Source organism: Ovis aries, chromosome 1 (assembly GCF_016772045.2).
Source record: "Ovis aries strain OAR_USU_Benz2616 breed Rambouillet chromosome 1, ARS-UI_Ramb_v3.0, whole genome shotgun sequence".
NCBI classification, from domain to species: Eukaryota; Metazoa; Chordata; class Mammalia; order Artiodactyla; family Bovidae; genus Ovis; species Ovis aries.
Window position 1 is genome coordinate 27,779,767 of NC_056054.1, and position 20,177 is coordinate 27,799,943.

The 20,177-nt window shown below is 44.2% G+C and overlaps 1 protein-coding gene across 22 annotated transcripts in view; it reads right to left on the bottom strand.

Annotated features, from left to right (window-relative positions):
* Positions 1-911: 911 nt before the first annotated feature.
* LRP8 (LDL receptor related protein 8) overlaps positions 912-20,177 on the bottom strand; it is an 81,550-nt gene continuing 62,284 nt past the window's right edge. For 8 of the 22 annotated variants that reach the window (XM_060409450.1, XM_060409436.1, XM_060409428.1 and 5 more), the window contains 6 exons: positions 19,527-19,668; positions 18,385-18,537; positions 17,256-17,480; positions 15,905-15,949; positions 15,121-15,189; positions 912-9,237 (listed from right to left, as the gene is read on the bottom strand). In XM_060409450.1, the coding sequence (XP_060265433.1) occupies positions 8,801-9,237; positions 15,121-15,189; positions 15,905-15,949; positions 17,256-17,480; positions 18,385-18,537; positions 19,527-19,668 (1,071 nt within the window). In that variant the 3' untranslated portion in view covers positions 912-8,800. The remainder of the gene's footprint in view (positions 9,238-15,120; positions 15,190-15,904; positions 15,950-17,255; positions 17,481-18,384; positions 18,538-19,526; positions 19,669-20,177) is intronic. The other 14 variants (XM_027970419.3, XM_027970406.3, XM_015091990.4 and 11 more) reach the window with 7 other exon arrangements.

Here is a 20,177-nt window from a genome sequence, read left to right on the forward strand (position 1 = left end):
AGGAAGAAAAGGATTGAAAGTATTTCCAAGGTTTATAATTAAGGAGATCCTGGGTTACCTTGGTAAAAACAATCTCATTGGCATGGGAGTGAGAGGCAGAGCATTGGAATACAAGTAGGCAAAATTTGTTGTGGAAGCACAGAGTTACTTAACCTTACGAGTTAGGTCTGAGTCTGAGAGAACAGAGAAGGCTCCCTAAGCATAGTACTCAGGACAAATAGGAGTTAAGCCAGATGAAGAGAGAGAGAAGGAAAATTGAGGGAGAGAACACCACGTGTGCTATATGTATTTTGGGGGCACTAAACATAACTTTGCCAACAAAGGTCCATCTCGTCTAGGCTATAGTTTTTCCTGTGGTCATGTATGGATGTGAGAGTTGGACTGTTAAGAAAGCTGAACGCCGAAGAATTGATGCTTTTGAACTGTGGTGTTGGAGAAGACTCTTGAGAGTCCCTTGGACTGCAAGGAGATCCAACCAGTCCATCCTTAAGGAGATCAGTCCTGGGTGTTCATTGGAAGGACTGATGCTAAAGCTGAAACTCCAGTACTTTGGCCACCTCATGTGAAGAGTTGACTCACTGGAAAAGACCCTGATGCTCAGAGGGATTGAGGGCAGGAGGAGAAGGGGACGACAGAGGATGAGATGGTTGGATGGCATCACCGACTCAATGCACATGAGTTTGGGTGAACTCCAGGAGTTGGTGATGGACAGGGAGGCCTGTCATGCTGCAATTCATGGGATCACAGAGTCGGACACGACTGAGCGATTGAACTGAACTGAACTGAAACATAACTGTTGACTTTGGGCGGTGTCTTCATTCTTTTTCTCATCTCTAAAATAGGAATGATAATATTGAGAGTCTTTATCTCACAAGATTGCTCACTCCCCACTCATTAAAGCATCACAGTACTTTCAGATTTAATAAAAGGAATTTAATCTCTCTCTAGAAACAGTGCACCGAGTTTACAAATGTCCACATTTGGTTTTTAATTCACCAAGATGATGTCAGTACAACTAGTGAGATGCAGCACATCACCCCTTGCCTCTGGAAGAGAAACCAGGTTGCAAAAGGGACTGAGTATAGAAGCTAAGGGAACTCAGAAGGACAAGACAAAAAGCAGAATTGGTTAGTGTGACCCACCATTCTAACATGCCTGTTACATCAAATATGATCATTTAGGGGTGTTCAGGGGAGACAAACAAGGAAAATTTATTTGGGTACAATGGGATGGAGTCTGCAAACCAGTACTTCACCTCACATCAACAACAGCTTGTATAGAACAAAATGCTATTTAAAACACATGGTTTGTACAGATATTTTCTCTTGTAATTTTTGTAAAAAAGTATCAAAACCTTCATGTCTTTAAATATATATATATACACACACATATACAGGTGGCTTTTTAAAAATTACTTTTCATAGCACAAAGTATTTGCAAATGCGAGGATTTCTGCTGATTCTCAACTATGCACACGGTGCATAGCCTGAATGAACAAAGCTTCCTGATTTCTTATGTTAACTGAAAATATGAAGCTGTTAATTCCTCCATCTCAAAGTTGTCCACATCCTGAAAATCCTCAATACCCTAAAAATAGTGGGGAAATTCCAATACTCTTTGTGCATTGCCAGGAAAAGAAATGATTGACTCTGGAGCACTGAACTGATAACTCGGTTCTGTTTTGTGAAATGATGAGTGTGTAGCAGGATTGAGGGAGAGGAGTAGAGAGGCTCTCATTCCTGTGCTCTTTCCCCATTCCTTCCAGTACCTGACTGGAGGTCCCCTCTGCGGACACCACGTCTTTCAAAATTTCCAGTTTTCTTTTTCACAGTTGAGAAAGTCCCAGGGGCTCTTGACAACATGGAATGCTTCTGTGAAAATCCCACTGCCCTCATATCAGTCTTCATTGACCATGTCAAGAAACTCTGACACAAATACATGAAAAGCAGCCACTATTGCCCTTTGGCCACAGGAAAGCTTGAGGGTAAAGACTGTCATGTCTGCAAAGTGCTTGCAACACATCCTGATCAATTTTCCGTGATGTACTTGGTGCCTTACACACAATAAATGACCAAGAAAATTTGATTAATTGAATCAGAAATTAAATAGAAGTATTCTATAAAGTGCTTACATTGAACCTATCTTTCCATCCAGCCTCATTTCTTGCTACGTCTCCCTTGAGCCTTTTGCTCATTACAAATTACATCCAGTTCCTTAAAATCCTCATGCTGTTTCATGCTTCTGTGTCTCAGCTCAGTGTGTCCTCTGCCTGAAGCAGCCTGGACACCACTTCTTCATTTCTGAGACTTAGCTTCGGTCTACTTTTCCCACAATGCCTTTCTTGACCCCATTCTTTATCTCCTCAGGTAGAAATGACCTCTCTCTCCTTTGTAATCTAATAGTACTAAAAAAAAACAACAACAACAACAAGAAAAAACTACTCCTTTTTTTTTTGTTTGTTTCCACATATGTCTTCCTCTAATTGCTACTGTGAGTTCCACCAGGACAGAAAGCATTTGATTGACATCTGCAGTACCTGGCACTTTGTTGGTGCCTAGCAAATAGTTTCAGTGGATGAATATCCATATTGCAATCACACAGACAGCTGGAGGGATGGTTCATCCTTATTGCTATAAATTTAAATCCAATCTCATTCTGAGGTTACAGTTTACCTCAATCTGTTTTATAATCATGCTCTCAAGAGTAAATAAATAAAATTTTAGTTTTCTCTGTTTCTGGAAGACCATTTCTGTCAGGGCCTTCAAAATTCCACCAGAAAGATAGGCCCTAAGATAGGTAGCAGGTTTGATACAGTGTTCTGGCAGCCCAAAGTAGTCTCCTGGAAAAGGAAAGGGAGGAAAAGGGCTTGGAATAGTTTCTTTTATATAGATATATCTGATAAATTGTCTAACCTTTGGGCCTTATCTCTAAACGCCCTTCCAGCTCTACTGTCCAGTGACTCTGTGATCCATTATTGGCTGTAGATATATGATGACCCAGGAGCAAAAGGCAACAGAAGTGCAACTACACCTCAAAATGCCTCCACGAATAGGGAACGATGGCCCTGACTCCTCAGACTTCATCTTATTTACTGCCATCCAATACATGAGTATTCCACAATTCAGTGTTTGTTTGTTTGTTTGTTTTGTAGGTTGCGCCCATAACAGCCTCTTCCAAACCACAGCTGTAGCATAGTCAGGAAACATGGGCAGAGGAGCCTGGCGGGCTATAGTCCACGGGGCTGCAAAGAGTCAGACATGACTGAGCACATAGGTTCTTATGTCACAGGAAACATGGATGTCTCCCAGAGAGTTGTGTTTCATTGTCATTTTGAGATTTCAGGCTGAACCATCCTGACCCCACTCATTATTCGTTCTTCAAAGGCCAGGATCTGACTGAAAGTTTAGAAACTATGCATTAGTCACTATTATCATTTCCCCAGAAATTCTGTTTCTTTGGAGGCAGGTTACAGGGAAAGTTGCTTGTTTTGCGTAAATTTCTGTGTTTTTACTTTTGTCATTTTTCTTCAGTCAAAAATAATTTTACTTTCCATTTCTGAAAGAATACTAGTAAGTCATTAAGCTCCACAGGAGTTGCCCCTCTGTTCTTAAAATTCTGTTTGGTGCTGGTCATTCTATGTCAATTGCGTATACCCTCTTGATGAGTGTTTCAGGACTATCCACACATGTATATCATGAAGAAACTGCTTGTTTATGCAAAACTTAGTGCCCAGGTTCCAGGACACAGTTAGGAGACCAAGACCATGAATGATGTGGACAAAGGTCCTAGGAAGAGGGTGACAGAACTCCAAATCCAGAGGGTATCAAGCTGGTGAGACATCCAAGCTTCACTGAGCTGCAGGCAGCTCGCGTGGAGGGGAGGAATTTGCTTAAAAGCATCAAGCTCCAGGTGTGTTCAGGTTAGATACATGCCCTCTGCTCCTACTTATACCACACATTTCCATGTTACATCTTGTCCCTGGTTGTCCAGTGGGTGTGAAGTGGCAGAACATCTGAGTTAATAAAAGACCACACCTTGGATAAGAGTCGACGGGGACTGAATTCCTTCTGGGACTGTAAGATTATCTTTTCAATGGTAGACCCCACGAAAAGAAAAGTGCACTTCTCCCCGCATCCCCCAAGACCCAGGAAAAGCAAAGTAAGTGTCCACAATGAAAAAAAAATCTATACTTATACCCAGAGTTTTCCTTTTATTTACAAAGCAGTAAACCAAATTCCTGTGTGAACATATATATCCAATGTACTATAATATTGTGTATGCCATTTCCTCCTCAAATAGGACTTTAGGTTTGGCCACTTTTTCTGATTTAAGCCAAATAGCAGTTCATCTATATCGACACATGATGGTAACAAACCTATGTATCACCTTTAACTGTTTTCCCACCCTAAGGATGTGGCAGAGAGCAAGGGGAAGGGTGAAATAGAGATTAACAAAACCTATTCCTCCGTCCTTATCCTCACCCATAGGATACTCAGAGGTAAGTGCCTGAGCCAGTCCCTAAAGTAAACTTGGGTGGTTCTAAAAACATCTCCACTTAGCTCTTTCTAAGTAAGGATGGCACCCTCAGTATGCTTCAGAGAAAACAATGAATTCAATCCAAGTGTCCTGAAGGAAAATGAAATTACTTGAAATGCTGGACTTTAAAACAAGGAGTAGCCGAGGTTCAGGAATGTTCTCACCTGAGCTTGCGAGAGCTTTGTGTACTGTGTGAAGTCTGAACACTGGCTTTAGCCACAGAAGAGAAAGCCCAGGTGAGAGCTACGGCAGCCCCTCGTGAGCCGAGGGGCTCTTTTCTGACTGACTGGAGTCCCGGGAACAGCCAGAGGCAGAAAAGACCTGCCTCCTCCACTGCACGTTTGCACAAATCACGAAATCTCTTTTCTGAGCCAAATTTACAAAGGCTTCTCTGGAAACTACAGATACCCCTCTCTTGTGGATTGTTTTAAAATATACTTATCTTTACGTAAGTGAACAACAGCCACAGGTGTGCCTCTTCCCTACAGATTTTTCTCTCTCACTCGCATACATGCAGAAACATAAACGCACACAGAGACCACACAGTGGGCCAGTCACACCGAAAATAAATACTCTCACGTCTCTAAATTACTTACAGATCTAATCTTGGTTTTGAAATATGTTAATAAATAACCTAAATGGGAGAGGGAGTTGACGTGTCTTCTTTTTTTTTTTCTTTTTACTTATGTTGATGGATAGCCACAAAGCATTATCATTCTATTTACAAAAAACAAAACATAACTCTGAAACCTAAAAAAGACCCTCCAAACCAAAAGCCCTCTGTACATATAATTTTTAAATGATGAGTAAGCTACTGTACCATCAGCCCCATTTGGTTATGTACATCATGTTAGTCACTCAGCAGTAGCTAATCCATGAATTCTTCATGGGTAGTGCAACCAGTTAAAAAGTGTATAAAACATTATACATATAAAAATTCTCACATCCTTTGGATGTCTGCAGTTCATCATAACTTTGTGGTTACCTTTCTGCAACATAAATTAAAAAAATTACACACACACTCATACACACACACATACACACAGACTTAAGTACAGAAACCCTTCCATCCAGGCATACACCATCCAGAGTGTAGTGCATGGGACTGAATTCCATGAGGCACGAAGGGAGTGGTCCCATCCTCAGGGCAGTCCATCATCTTCAAGGCTTAATGCCACTCGCTGGGGGAGACAGAGCAAAGAAGTCATCATCAGATCCACTGGAGCTATTTATTGGATCACAACATAACAGAAATTCTATTACTTTATAGGCAGTAGCTCACATACTCTTCTAACTACCTCAGAAGACAGGTTTGTCATATTTATTTTACAGATGAGAAAACTGAGACGCAATGAGCTTAAACAGCATTTGTCCTGGGTCACACAGCAAGTGGGTGAACTCAGTTTGAACCCAGATCTGTATGACTCCAGAGCTGTAGTTTATTTCATCATTGTGTGTTGTCTCTGTAAAGAAGGGGGCTACAGAGATCTAAACTCTCTCCATGCTTCCTGATAGGATTTTAGGTTTGCTGAACTTCAGTGGGTTAGCTTTGCAAATGTTTAATCCCAGGCCTCCTCTAGACAGGAAGGTATTCAGCTGTACCCCTCCAACTAACTGTATAGAATTGGAAGGCAATGGAGGTCAATTATGTTAACCCCTCGTTCCCTTACCCCTACTTTCTAGTCACTAGATACTCGACTTCCCTCTGCCTCAAATGGGTGACCCTAGATGGTGAGACCACTAACCCCTGAGCCAGCCTATTCCACTGAGACAGTAGATTTACATTCTTTCCTATACTGACATGAGATCTGTTTCTTTATTTCTTCTGATGTTCCCTGATTCTCTCTCTTAGACTCAGAGAGTTCTACACAGACAACCCTTGAACTTTTCAGTTTGAATTCCCTTCCCTTTCTTCTGAGCGTCTTCTTCTCCAGGCACATCTAGCTCCCCCCACATGGTCCTGATGTTATCCTGTGCCCCACTCTTCCATTTCCTCAGTACCCTCCTTTGGATAGGCCCCATTGTTTTAAGATCTTTCTCATAGCTTTATGAATTTGGGCTAGCCACTTTATCTCTCTGAGCCTCGGTTTCATCACCTTTTAAATGGGAATAGTAGTAGGACCTATCAAATGAGATCATGTATGTAGAGTGTTTAATATAGTATCTAACACCTATGGGATCCAGAGTATTCCACATCAACCTAATCAGCATAAGATAGAACCAGACTAGCATTTTCCATTTCTGGACATTATACAAATCCACTGCCTTTCAAATCATCTTTGGGTTATTTGTGATTTTGCATGAATGTCATGGCCTTGCTCCACTAAACTTCTTCTAGTCTGTTACCCTCCTCCTCAAGTCAGATCTCCAGGCCAAAGGCAGGTCCCAGCAGCGATAGTGGAGCTACCCAAGAAGGGGCCAGGGGAGAGAACAGGTTCTTGAGAACACTGATTTCCACAGCTTCCAGGCTAGATACTCTGAGATATAGCAGAAAGAGCATAGACTTTTGTGTACATACAGACAAGAGTTTGAATTCTGGTTCTGCCACTTCCTAGTTGTGATCCTAGGTAAGTTATTCAATTTCTCTGAGTCTCAGTTTCCTCATCTGAAAAATGGGGCTAATAATGTCAAGTATGTAAGTTACTGTAAAGACTAAACAAGAAAATTTATGTAAAACACTGGGTAGTGTCTGAAACAGTAGATTCTTACTAAATGTCAATTTCCTCACTGTCCTACTCTATTGCTCTGCAGCTGGCAGGAGCTTATTCTTCAGGCCTTAGTTTCATCAGGAATAGCTCCTCCTGAGTGACTGTTTCCTTCTCTGGAAACAGTGACACGTCACATGTACAGGAAGCTTTATAATTCACAAAGCATTCTCACATGAGCTATCTCACTTGAACTTAGGCCGTAAAGGGAATGGGGGTTATCATTCCCATTTTACAAATAAAAGTGAGCACACAGAAAGGACAGAGGTCACAGGGCTGTGGAACAGTGAAACCGGGAGTCATCTCCTTACTCCAAGCTCAACATTCCTTCCACTGTGCCCTCTCTGATCTTTAAACACTGGTTAAGCAACTGTTTGCTTGGACTGGCCGAGGTTAAGGACCCTCAAGGCCTTCTGCTAACCCTCCTCACTTGTCAAGCTTATCTCCCACGTCTCCCCTTCACAGCTTTAGCAGCCATCCTGTCCGTCCTGCCCCATACTCAGCCATTTCTTCCGCATGCCACTCCCTTAGTCTGCAACTTGCCCATCTTTCCTGTTTGCCCCAGCACCCAGCTCACAGTCTGCAGCCTTCCAGAACCAGAAAGCCTTCAAGGATTGGCTGCACCTGTCTGGTTCATGCCCTCGCTCATCAGCCCCTCAGACTCGGAGTGGCACTGCCCTACCTTGCACTTGACGACAGGCAGCTCGGAAAGAGGGTTCTTCGGGAGTTGGTGCGGCTGTGACCTTGGTTCCCCCGGCAAGACAAAAAGCTCCTTGAGGGCAGGGGCTGGGTCTTCCAGTTCTCTGGTCTCCCCAAGACAGGGCTCTGCCCACAGTGGGTGATCAAAGCTGCTGATTGCCTGACAGGGGGATGGACTGGATGACCTATGAGGTCACACTCAGCCCCGACTCGGCTATACAACCACGACATCTGCTTCGGCCACTGTGTGGTCCTCGCTCCCCCAACAAGCCATGCCCTGTTGTGCCTCTCGGCCTCTGCATGTGCTTCTTTCTGAAATGTCATTTTCCCCCTTCTCTACATGGAAAACTACTATTAATCTTTTAAGGACATAGTTCATCTGTCATCTCCTCTGTGAGACATTCCTGCCTGATTTCTCAAACAGCATTAACAGCTCCTTTGTGGATATTTCCATAGCATTAGTACAACAAATATTTACTGGGAGCCAGCTCTGCTGTGCTAGGTACCAGGGAAATATTAATCAGACAATCCTGCCCTCAAGGAGCTCACAGTCTAGTGGGGAGACCAACGAGTATAAAGGCAAGTAGACTGCAGTGTGACATGTGTTGCGATGGAGAGAGGCAGTGGGAGAAAACGAAACCAGGGAAAGCTTCTTGGAAGAGGAGGCCCCTGGGCTGCCACCATGGCACTTAGCACACAGCTGTTCAATAACAAGTGACTCTCTAACTCCCCCACCAGCTCCCCGGAAGCAAGTACATCCCTTCTTAACTTTTGGACACTTGGCATCTAATGTGGTACTTGACACATAACTGGTGTACAGTGCTTACTGAAATGAATGTGTTTGAACTGAACGACCACAGTTACCTTTCTAGGCCACAGGTTCTGAAAACTTGCTCAGCACAAAGACAGGCCTCTTTACTCCAGGAAGAGCTTCTAGATACAAGGTGGTTCTGATACCCTTCTACCCCAACCACCTGCCCCAGCATTTCTGTGTCCCCAGGGCCTAGAACAATGCCTGGCACATGGTTGGTTCTTGATAAATGTCTAAAGGAGGGAGGGAGGGAGGGAGGGAGTGGGGAAGGGAGGAAAGGAAGGAAGGAATCCTTCCTGCAAGGAATACTTACTGCTGGGTAGACATGGCCAATCTGAGCAGTCCTCCCTATGTGCAGTTCATCCTCCTCCTCTTCTTCGGTTGTTTTCCTGTACACTGGATTGTCGAAATTCATGCTTTTGGTATTCTTCCGCTTCCAGTTTCTCCAGATCAGGTAGCCACTCATGCACAGCAGGGCTATGACCACTGGAGGAGGAGACACATCCCACTGGGTATGTCTGGCAGGCTCCAGCCCGCTGCCCGGACGTCAGTGCGTTTCATGTCACCACTCCTACCTGACTGCCCCTTGTTCCTCAGGCTCTGTTTCTGCATATTCTTTTTCTGCTTTTGGGAAGCCCTTCTCTTAGCTCTTCCTTCAGTAACTGCTCACCATTCAAGACCAGCTCAAATGCTCTCAGCCTCCCATGGTGCAGTCAGTTTCTCCCTCACGTGTGTTTCTAGACCACAGTGTTGTACTTTCCGTGCATCCTCAGCTAGACCGAGCTCCTTGAGGGCAGCGACTATGTCTTCTTTCTCTCTCTATGCCCAGTGCCCAGCACTGAGTAGGCGCTCAGTCACATGCTGAGTAACTGAGTTTCTTCACCCCATTCTTGCTGCTTCCCTAGATTTCTCTAAGAAAACCATTCTTTCCCAAAATTGGAGGGGGGAGGGTAGGGAGGGGTGGGGTGCTTTTTCCCAAAGCTGGGCCTCTGCAAGAAGAGGAGCATCTCTAGAAGGGGACACAGCAGGGAAACACAGGCTCTAAGGTAAAATAAATGGTATACTAACGAGTGAAGGAGGAAATTCTCAAACAGAGCTGGGCAAAAATGAGGCAAGCAGATTCATAAGATATAGTAAGCGCTTACCCTGAGTGAGCACTCAAGTGAGGCTGGATGACAGCCATCCAGGGTGCTAGAGAGGGATTTCCACTTTGGTAAGATTATTATAATCAATAATAATGATACCCATAAAGGAACAGGGCAAGGATGCCTGCTATCGCTGCTAGTATTTGTTATCCCAGTAAGACCAGAGAAAGAATTGAAAGGCACACACGGGAAACAGAGAAAGCAAACTATCATAAACAGATACTGAGGGTCTGGAAAATCTTAGAAAAGCAGATGAAAAACTAATAGAAATAATTTTAGCTCCTCAAGAATCAACATAAAAAACTGGGGCTTCCCTGCTGGTTCAGTGGTTAGGATTCTTTGCTTCCACTGCAGGGGCCATGGGTTCAATCCCAAGCTGGAGAAGTTCTAAATGACACATACTGTGGCCAAAAAAAAACCAACATAAAAAATCAATAGCTTTCTTATTAATCAGCAATAATCAATTAGAAAATGGATATAATAAGAACACATTCATAACAGCCCAACAAAAAACTATAAAATACTTGGGATAACCCAATAGGAAGGTGTAAGCCCTATGTGATCGATACAGTTCTACTGAAGCCCATAAAAGAAGGTTCAAATAAATAGGGAGATGTGTCATGCTCCTCGATGGGAAGGTTCAATGCTGAAAAAATGTAAATTCTCCCCATGTCAATCTACATACCCAAAGTGTAAGAGTTCATCATATTTTTTATAGAATTAACAAGATGATTCTAAAGTTTACCTAGAAGAAAAACGGAATAAAAATAGCTAAGAAAATGTTGTGAGAATCATAATGCCCTATTAGATATTAAAACATATCACAAATGTGCTTCTAGTAGCTAGGAACGGTATATAGAAATTGGTGGAGGAGAATAAGTAGCCTAGAAGCAGATGAAGGTATGTACACGCATACAGTTCATAATAAAGATGACAATTCAAGTCATAAGGGAAGGATGGACTATTCAATGATGGTCTTGAGAAAACCAGACAGGCATGAGAAAAAAACAGTCAAGTCTGTACCTCATGCTGCACTCTAAATTCTGAATAAATTAATAATCAAACACTAAAAATGCTTAAACTATTGATAGTAGAAAAATACATAGGGGGTATTTTAATAATTTAGGATGAGGCAGACCTTCCTAAGCAGGACACAAAACCCATGAGACTAGTGGTATGATATGATACTTAAAAATTTTAATTTATGCATGGCAAAAGAGGCCATCGACATATTTTAAAAATCAAGTCATGGTATGGGAGAAATGATTTATAACATATATTACAAAGGTTTAACATTTATTATATATCAATATTTCTATAAGTAAGAACAAGACAGAATCAATAGAAAAATAAGACCATGAATAGCCAATTCATAGCTGTGAAAAGAAGAGAGGCAAAAGCAAAGGAAAAAAGGAAAGATATAAGCATCTGAATGCAGAGTTCCAAAGAATAGCAAGGAGAGATAAGAAAGCCTTCCTCAGCGATCAATGCAAAGAAATAGAGGAAAACAACAGAATAGGAAAGACTAGAGATCTCTTCAAGAAAATTAGAGATACCAAGGGAACATTTTATGCAAAGATGGGCTCGATAAAGGACAGAAATGGTATGGACCTAACAGAAGCAGAAGATATTAAGAAGAGGTGGCAAGGTTACATAGAAGAACTGTACAAAAAAGATCTTCACGACCAAGATAATCACGATGGTGTGATCACACACCTAGAGCCAGACATCCGGGAACGTGAAGTCAAGTGGGCCTTAGAAAGCATCACTATGAACAAAGCTAGTGGAGGTGATGGAATTCCAGTTGAGCTATTTCAAATCCTGAAAGATGATGCTGTGAAAGTGCTGCACTCACTATGCCAGCAAATTTGGAAAACTCAGCAGTGGCCACAGGACTGGAAAAGGTCAGTTTTCATTCCAATCCCAAAGAAAGGCAATGTCAAAGAATGCTCAAACTACCGCACAATCGTACTCATCTCACACGCTAGTAAAGTAATGCTCAAAATTCTCCAAGCCAGGCTTCAGCAACACGTGAACCATGAATTTCCAGATATTCAAGCTGGTTTTAGAAAAGGCAGAGGAACCAGAGATCAAATTGCCAACATCTGCTGGATCATGGTAAAAGCAAAAGAGTTCCAGAAAAACATCTATTTCTGCTTTATTGACTATGCCAAAGCCTTTGTGTGGATCACAATAAACTGTGGAAAATTCTGAAAGAGATGGGAATACCAGACCACCTGACCTGCCTCTTGAGAAATCTATATGCAGAATTGGACATGGAACAACAGACTGGTTCCAAATAGGAAAAGGAGTACGTCAAGGCTGTATATTGTTACCCTGCTTATTTAACTTCTATGCAGAGTACATCATGAGAAATGCTGGGCTGGAAGAAGCACAAGCCGCAATCAAGATTGCCAGGAGAAATATCAGTAACCTCAGATATGCAAATGACACCACCCTTACGGCAGACAGTGAAGAGGAACTAAAAAGCCTCTTGATGAAAGTGAAAGAGGAGAGTGAAAAAGTTGGCTTAAAGCTCAATATTCAGAAAACTAAGATCATGGCATCTGGTCCCATCACTTCATGGGAAATAAATGGGGATACAGTGGAAACAGTATCAGACTTTATTTTTTGGGGCTCCAAAATCACTGCAGATGGTGATTGCAGCCATGAAATTAAAAGACGCTTACTCCTTTGAAGGAAAATTATGACCAACCTAGATAGCATATTCAAAAGCAGAGACATTACTTTGCCAACAAAGATCTGTCTAGTCAAGGCTATGGTTTTTCCAGTAGTCATGTATGGATGTGAGAGTTGGACTGTGAAGAAAGCTGAGCGCCAAAGAATTGATGCGTTTGAACTGTGGTGTTGGAGAAGACTCTTGAGAGTCCCTTGGAATGCAAGGAGATCCAACCAGTCCATTCTGAAGGAGATCAGTCCTGGGATTTCTTTGTAAGGAATGATGCTAAAGCTGAAACTCCAGTACTTTGGCCACCTCATGCGAAGAGTTGACTCACTGGAAAAAACTCTGATGCTGGGAGGGATTGGGGGCAGGAGGAGAAGGGGTCGACAGAGGATGAGATGGCTGGATGGCATCACAGACTTGATGGACGTGAATTTGGGTGAACTCCGGGAGTTCGTGATGGACAGGGAGGCCTGGCGTGCTGCAATTCATGGGGTTGCAAAGAGTCGGACACGACTGAGTGACTGAACTTAACTGAACTGAACTGAAAGGATGAAATGTAAATGGCCAATACGTTTATGAAAATATGCTCTACCTCACAGGGAAGTATCAGGGAAAGAATATTCCTCTTTCACCCCTCAGATTAGCAGAAATTGAAAATAATGATTGTATTAGGGAAGGTTACCTCTGGGAAACAGCACATGCATGTCCTTCTATAGACCAGAGGATGGCAGGAAAGGGGTTGATTTCTTTTTCACTACATAATGCTGAATATTTCCCACTCACTCCACTCAACATGACCCGGGGTCTCACCATCACCTTTACTGATGAACCTTTCAAGACCAATTCACATGCCACCTTCTCTAGAAGTGCCTACTCCCTACTCCCTCTCCTCCACAGAGCGTCATGCCTCTATCACAGCGCCTTATAATATGCAGTAACTCCTCTCCTGTATCACCTTTTTAATCATTAAGTCTGATTAAAGACTAAAGGCTCTTAAAAGTCGTTAATCTTTTCCTTCTCTGAATCCTTGGTACCTCGCACAGTCCCTTGAGTGTTGTTGAAGTTTTTAAAACATTCACTCGCTAACTCACCACAATATTGGGGATTGCCAGGATTAAAGGGCAAAGTCCTTATCCTTGAGATACTCATAGGCAAGTAGGGGAGATAAACCTACAAATGGACAATCACAGTGCAAAGATCCGACCAAGAGAAAAGACTGGCATGAGAGACAGGATGTGCAGCATACTAAGTGAACATCAGGGTAAGAGAGAATGAATCATCCCACAGGGCTCTCTGCGAGGTTTACACAAATGCTGCCTCCTGGCCATGCTCCACATCCACCCCCCTCCCGCCCTCCCATGCCATGTCCCATGGCTTTGCTTGCGCTGTCTTCACTTGCTTGGGTTGTGCTTGGCCCTTCATTTGGCTGATTTGGCTCAAATATCATTTCCACTAAGAACTCTCCCCTACCCATGTTCCTTCTCTCCCAGTTTCAGGATAAGCACCTCCTCAACATATCTACTGAACTGCCTATGGCTTCATTGTAGGACTTAGCATTTCAGAATCAAATTATCTGTGTTATGTGTCTCTCCAACAAGTCTATAAACTTTTGGAGGACAAGAACCATGTTGTACTTATTTTTAACCACCTTCCCTCCCCTTATCACAGAATCTGGTACATCATAGCTGCTTGATGTGAAAGGGAAAGTCGCTCAGTCATGTCCAACTCTTTGTGACCCCATGGACTATACAGTCCTTGGAATTCTCCAGGCCAGAATACTGCAGTGGACAGCTGTTCCCTTCTCCAGGGGATCTTCCCAACCCAGGAATCAAACTGGGGTCTCCTGCATTGCAGCTGGATTCTTTACCAGCTGAGCTACCAGGGAAGCCCTAGCTGCTTGATAGGCCTTTCCATGGGGCTCAGTGGTAAAGAATCCACCTGCCAGTACAGGAGACAGGGGTTCAATCGCTGGGTTGAGAAGATCCCCTAGAGAAGGAAATGGCAAACTATGCCAGTATTCTTGCCTGGAAAAATCCCATGAACACAGCTGTTTGATAATGTTTGTTGAAAACCAAACAGAAAGAAAGCAAGATAGCATGATCTACTAAAGGAATGGCAAGTAGCTCTACTAATAGTTTTCAATCTATTACTTTTGTCCTACTCATTAATTCAACAAATTTGTTATTTCCTCCCATGTGCCAGCTACGGCTAGGAGCTGGGGAGAGTGGGAGCAAGAGAGACACCAGGCCTGTCCTCATGGAGCCTACCATTTGGCTTCACATGGCTGGCATGTAGAGTGTCAGTGAGGGGTAATGGGGGAAATATCTGGACAGTTGTTTGGGGCGAGGTCCTAAAGGGCCTTGGGTGCCAAGCTAAGGAACCAGACTGCACCAGGACTGGGAGGTGAGCAGAAAGGCTTCCAGGGCAGAAAATTCAGCGAGAGGTCAGTGTGCCAAGTGCTCCGTTCTTCTAACGGTTTTCCCCCAAACTCTGGGCAGGGTTTCTCTTTTCTCCCCATGGATTTGGGGCCACACTCACCCATGGGCACAATGATCCCAATGACAGCAGCTGTGACTGTGGAGCCCATCTTTCCACCTTCATTCCCATCTGCAAAACACAGACATTTGCAGGATGATGCTCTATCACTGCGAGCCCAAGTCTTTCCTTGCTGACCTCATGCAGTAAAAACTACCCAACTGCTTCTTGATCCCGTTCCAAAATGATGGTCCTGCTCAATGCTTAATAATTTAGTCTTTCCAGATCTAATCAGGACAGAGGTCATCTCCATTTCACAGATGAGGAAATTGGGTCTTATTGGAGTTTGGGGGACTCTCAAAGTGGCAAAGCTGGGGCTCAAAGCCGGGACTTGTGACCTGAATCCCTTACCCCTTTCCACAGTGTTTGGGTGGCAGGAAGCTCGGGGCTGAACCCTTAGGTCTTTATGTTGCTGATGCTTGGGGCAACTGCCTCTTTCAGCCAATATCTGTTGCTTTATCTCTCCTTATTTCCACCCAAAATAGAAATACTCTCTGCAGTACTGTTTGCATTATCAGTTTACTTTCAAAAAGTAGTCAAAATGAGACACAATATAGCTTAGTGGAATCCAGAGTACAGGCTTCTCGGTTAGACTTCTAGGGTTCAAATCCTGGCTCTATTCACTCCTTCTGTGACCTTGGGCAAGTTGTTGTATGTCATAAATATCATATTTCTTTACCTTTAAAAGGAGGATAATTATATACCTACTTCCTAGAGATATTGTGAAGATTAAATAAGATAATTCATGTAAAATGCTTACTTAGCACAGTGCCTGACACCGCCTTACCAAGTTCAAAGAGGCCAGAGAGTGGGGTAGGAGTTCTTGTGAGGCCTAAATAGGGCAGATAAAAGCAGATTCTAAACTGAAAAGTGCTTGGAAATGGTACTACGTAGTTTTAAAAATAAGTTGTGCCATCTTTTCCATCTTACACTCATCTTCATTATAATGTCTGTATAGAATTTTTTAGCTTAAAAAGCAGTTTTCCCTTGGATGCTCGTGATAGCCCTCTGAGGTGTGAGACGAGCCATCACCTCCGTTTACTCCTAGACAGGAGACGACTGTCCCCTGGCAACGGCCAGATGCCATCCTCTCAGCATGTCTAGTTCTCCAAGTTACTCTAAGGGAGCCCAATTATTAAGGGGAGAAAGAGCTGCACTGTTTACAAAGTTTTCTGCGGAAATGCCGCTCTCTTCTCCCCCTGGGTCAAGAGAAAACACAGGACAGTGATATTAAAGCCTAGAGTGTGATGAAGCCAGTGGGGAGACCCCTTGGTCAGAGCTCTGCCCAGATAAGAGGAACTGGACTTTACACTGCTTCCATCTGCCTCTCTGAACTCCAGGGTAAGCAAGCGCTCAACTCTGAAAATCCCACTCTGGACCAAGATGGGCCCGATTAGAAAGGTGCTGCCAAGCTGCATAGTTTCTGGGCCATGCACATGTGGGAAAAAAATTTAAAAGATAGTTTATCCTCTTAAACGAACTTCCCCTAGCAGGTAACTCAATTTAAAAGGTATTCACTGGTTAATAAGACAGAGCATTTCTAGCAGTGACAATTACGGCTCCTAATGATTTAATAAGTGGTGAACTTATCCCAGGGTTTGCAGAGAGGCATGAGCAGACCATAGTTATGGATATGACTACCTGGGGAACCTACCTACCTGGGGAACCTTTCAGAACCTCAGTTCTCAAAGAACTGAGACCAGGGCTTTTGAAGTTTAAGTTTCTGAATCTGAGGGTCGCGCCCTCGTACTCGTCAATAGCGTGTAATGTAGACACACCACCAGAGTCAGCAGAGGCTGTGTGCACAAGCACTTCTGTTCACATGGCCTCCTCTGTCTCTCATCGTAACCTTGCAAAGCAGGTAGGGAAGGGTTATTATTTTCCCAGTTTGTAGGTGACAAAACAGGCTCAGAGATAAGTAGTAGCTTCCCTCAAGACCCTCTATGAGGCAGGAGCACCTGTGACTCCAAATTGCAGGCTGGTGCTCTACGTCCCCCTGCTTCCTCCCTGCTGATAACCCAACACTAAAGTCTGGTATGATCTCTTCTTCCCACAGATCCTCCCACCCTGGCTTCCCTAGGACCCCCTCCCCTGCCCCCACCCCACGTCATGCAAGAAGACAGAACTCTTTTCCTTACAGTGTTGGGAGTGGTTGCTGGTTGCAGGGCTTGGGGTAGACGGGCTGATGCTGGGAGCCCTGGGGACACTAACTGAGCTTGGGATCACGGTGGCCAGGCTCGGTGTCTCTGCGCTGTGGTTCTGGTAGGCGGGGCTGTGGATGGTGGTCCCAGGGGCTCTGGTGGTGTCGGCCAGCGTCCTCGCTGTGGTAGAGGCTAATGTCGTAGTTGAGGTAGACTGAGGTGCTGAAGGGGAAATACCATGAAGATCACTTGGACAGAGCACTTTGCTGTTTCAGTGCCTAAATTATTGCTCTATAAGGATACTCGGTGAAGTATAAACTCATCCTCATGGCTCAACTCAAATGCCCTCTCTGAATGGGCTAGTCCTCCTGAATGGGCTAGTCCTCCTGAATGGGCTACGATCTTTTCTTTAGCTGAATGACAAGCATCTTATCTGTTTATACTGTACCTTGATTTTACAAAGATGAGTTATTAAGACAGTGCTGCCAGATTAGGTGTGGGAAAGATCGCTATAAAAGAATGGGAGGAGTGGAAATCATGTACATTGAGAAGGATTTTTTTTTTAATACATGTATACTGTTATATTACTAGGTTCAAATTCTCACTCTACTATAAACAGTTGAACCTGGAAATCATAAATGATAGAGCAGACCTATGCTCAAACAAAAGGCCGTGTGTCTTCATTGAGACTGGGGAATGAATGTGAGTTACATGGTTGAAGTATTCACTGTTAGTCCCACTCATATCACAAAAGGACTTTTGGTAGTGTGTGAAGTTCTGGGTGAGAAACAGGCAGGATTGAAGTCACCTGCATACAAATAGTAACTGAAGCCATGGGGATAAAGGCTTCTTAATTTGAGGTCTTCAAGGGGCTCTGGATCCCCCTGAAGCTGAATTTAAAATGCTGTGTGTATATATGCATCTTTCTTGGAAGTGAGAAGAGACAGCCTTGGAGGGACCCTACAGGACACCAGCATTCAGTGTAGGTAAAGAAGAGCCTACAAAGGCAAAAAGCAGCCAGAGAAGATGGAGGAATCCAGGAACACAGTTTCCCAGAAATCAAGGCAGATTTCAGCAGATGGGTCTGACATTCCCAGGGACCAGCCCTCCCGGTAGCTCTGCTCACCTCGGTAGCACCTCCTCATGTCAGGGCCCAGCCACATTGTGTCAGGACAGGCACACGTGTACTTGGGGGAGTGGCTGGAGATCTGAGGAGCAGGAAGGCACAGGTACTCACAGCCCCCATTGGGCTGGGCACTCAGCTCACAGGCATCTGCAGCTACGGGCACAGAGAGAGATGGCGAGAGAGAGCGTCGGGGCACAGACAGGAAATGCCAGGTTCTCCCTCCTCCCAGGGACGAGGCCCTGCCCACTCAGCTCAATCAAAACACTTTCTCTGCTACTTCTTTCAAGCACCTTCCACCACTGGACTTGCTGTTTTATCCCCACATTTGTTTAATGCTGATGACAACTCTGAGGGCTGGGTGTTATGCCCAGACTGCCCAAAAGAAAAAAAAAAAAGAAAAGAAAAGAAAAAAAGACTGCTTAAAGGGAACAAACTTGTCAAAGCTATGCCTCTTGTAAGTTTGGAGACAATTTAAACTCGGGTCTGTTGGACTCCAGAGACCATGTTTTTTCTCCCTATGCCACATCTCTTTCCTCTTTAAATTTCTAGATCTAGAATCAGGCACCAACCTTATTTCCTTACCCCCCTTTCCCCACCTTCACCCTCTCTGTTGCAGTTAGACTGAGGACACCCTAGTGACAGAGGCGAGAACAACCTAATGGTAGGATTCCTGGCTTTTGTTCCCAACCAGCCAGCCGACTTACTGACAGCCCTAGGATACATTACTTTACACCACTGCCAGGCATGAACAAATGACAAATGAGAAGCAATGGGCTCCTTCACGGCCAAAGTTGCTCTGGAATCAGACAGATCTAAGTTTAGGCGTTAGCTCTACGATCTGCTGACATTATTTCACCTCTCCACTACAGTTTCTTCAGCTGTTAAATGAGAACAGTAATTGCCATACTTTGTAAGACTGACAAAAATGGGACATTTGTATGTTCATTTATTTACACCCAGCCTTAGTTCACCAAGAGTTTGAGGCAAATGAAATAAAATATGTGACAGCTAAGCAGTTCACCAATGAGAGGGATTGTCACCACTGCCTCTGGGGCTGCTGAGATGTGATATGAATGTGAACACAGCCTGCCTATTGGATGGAGAGGATGTGGGCAGGGGCCCTAGCACTGGGGAAGGCTCACCTCTGGGCTGCTTCAGCTCATGGAAGATGACGATATCATGCGGGTTGTTGAGGTTCTCAGCTAGGATGGAGATTTCCAGGCCATTGAGCCGATTTGCACTGAAAATGGCCTCATTCTCCAGGTCTGTCCAGAACACCTTGTCCTGTGGGGTACAGATACAGAGAATGGCCTAGAGCCTAAACCCATGACCTCTGTCTGAGGGCTCAGGCTCAAACCACAGCCACAAGAACTGCTCTGGCATTTCCCCTGAGCTCTCCTGTCCACGGATTCACGGTGGGACTCTCAGCTCTAACCTGTGGCATATGCTGTGGTTTCCTTCTGTCTCAGAGGGTTACTCAGTGATTCTGCACTTTGGCCTAAAGGCTGCTCATTAACGCTGAGCTAGGCCTGCTTCTTGGAGTTCAGCAGAACCAGGGTTGGGTTGGGTCTCTTTAGCTATTACCATCGCTAGGGCCCAGGACCAAGATTGGAGAGGATGTGTGGTTTAGTGAGTATTATCCAGACAGGGCCTCCTCCTGCAGCCTCTGGGTGTACACGCGTGTGGAATGGTTAGTCCACACAAGCCTAGATGCGCATACGTAGGCAAATTCACATTTACAGGTACAACCGTGCACCCTGTGCAGACCTAGACACAAACCCACATGCTCATCT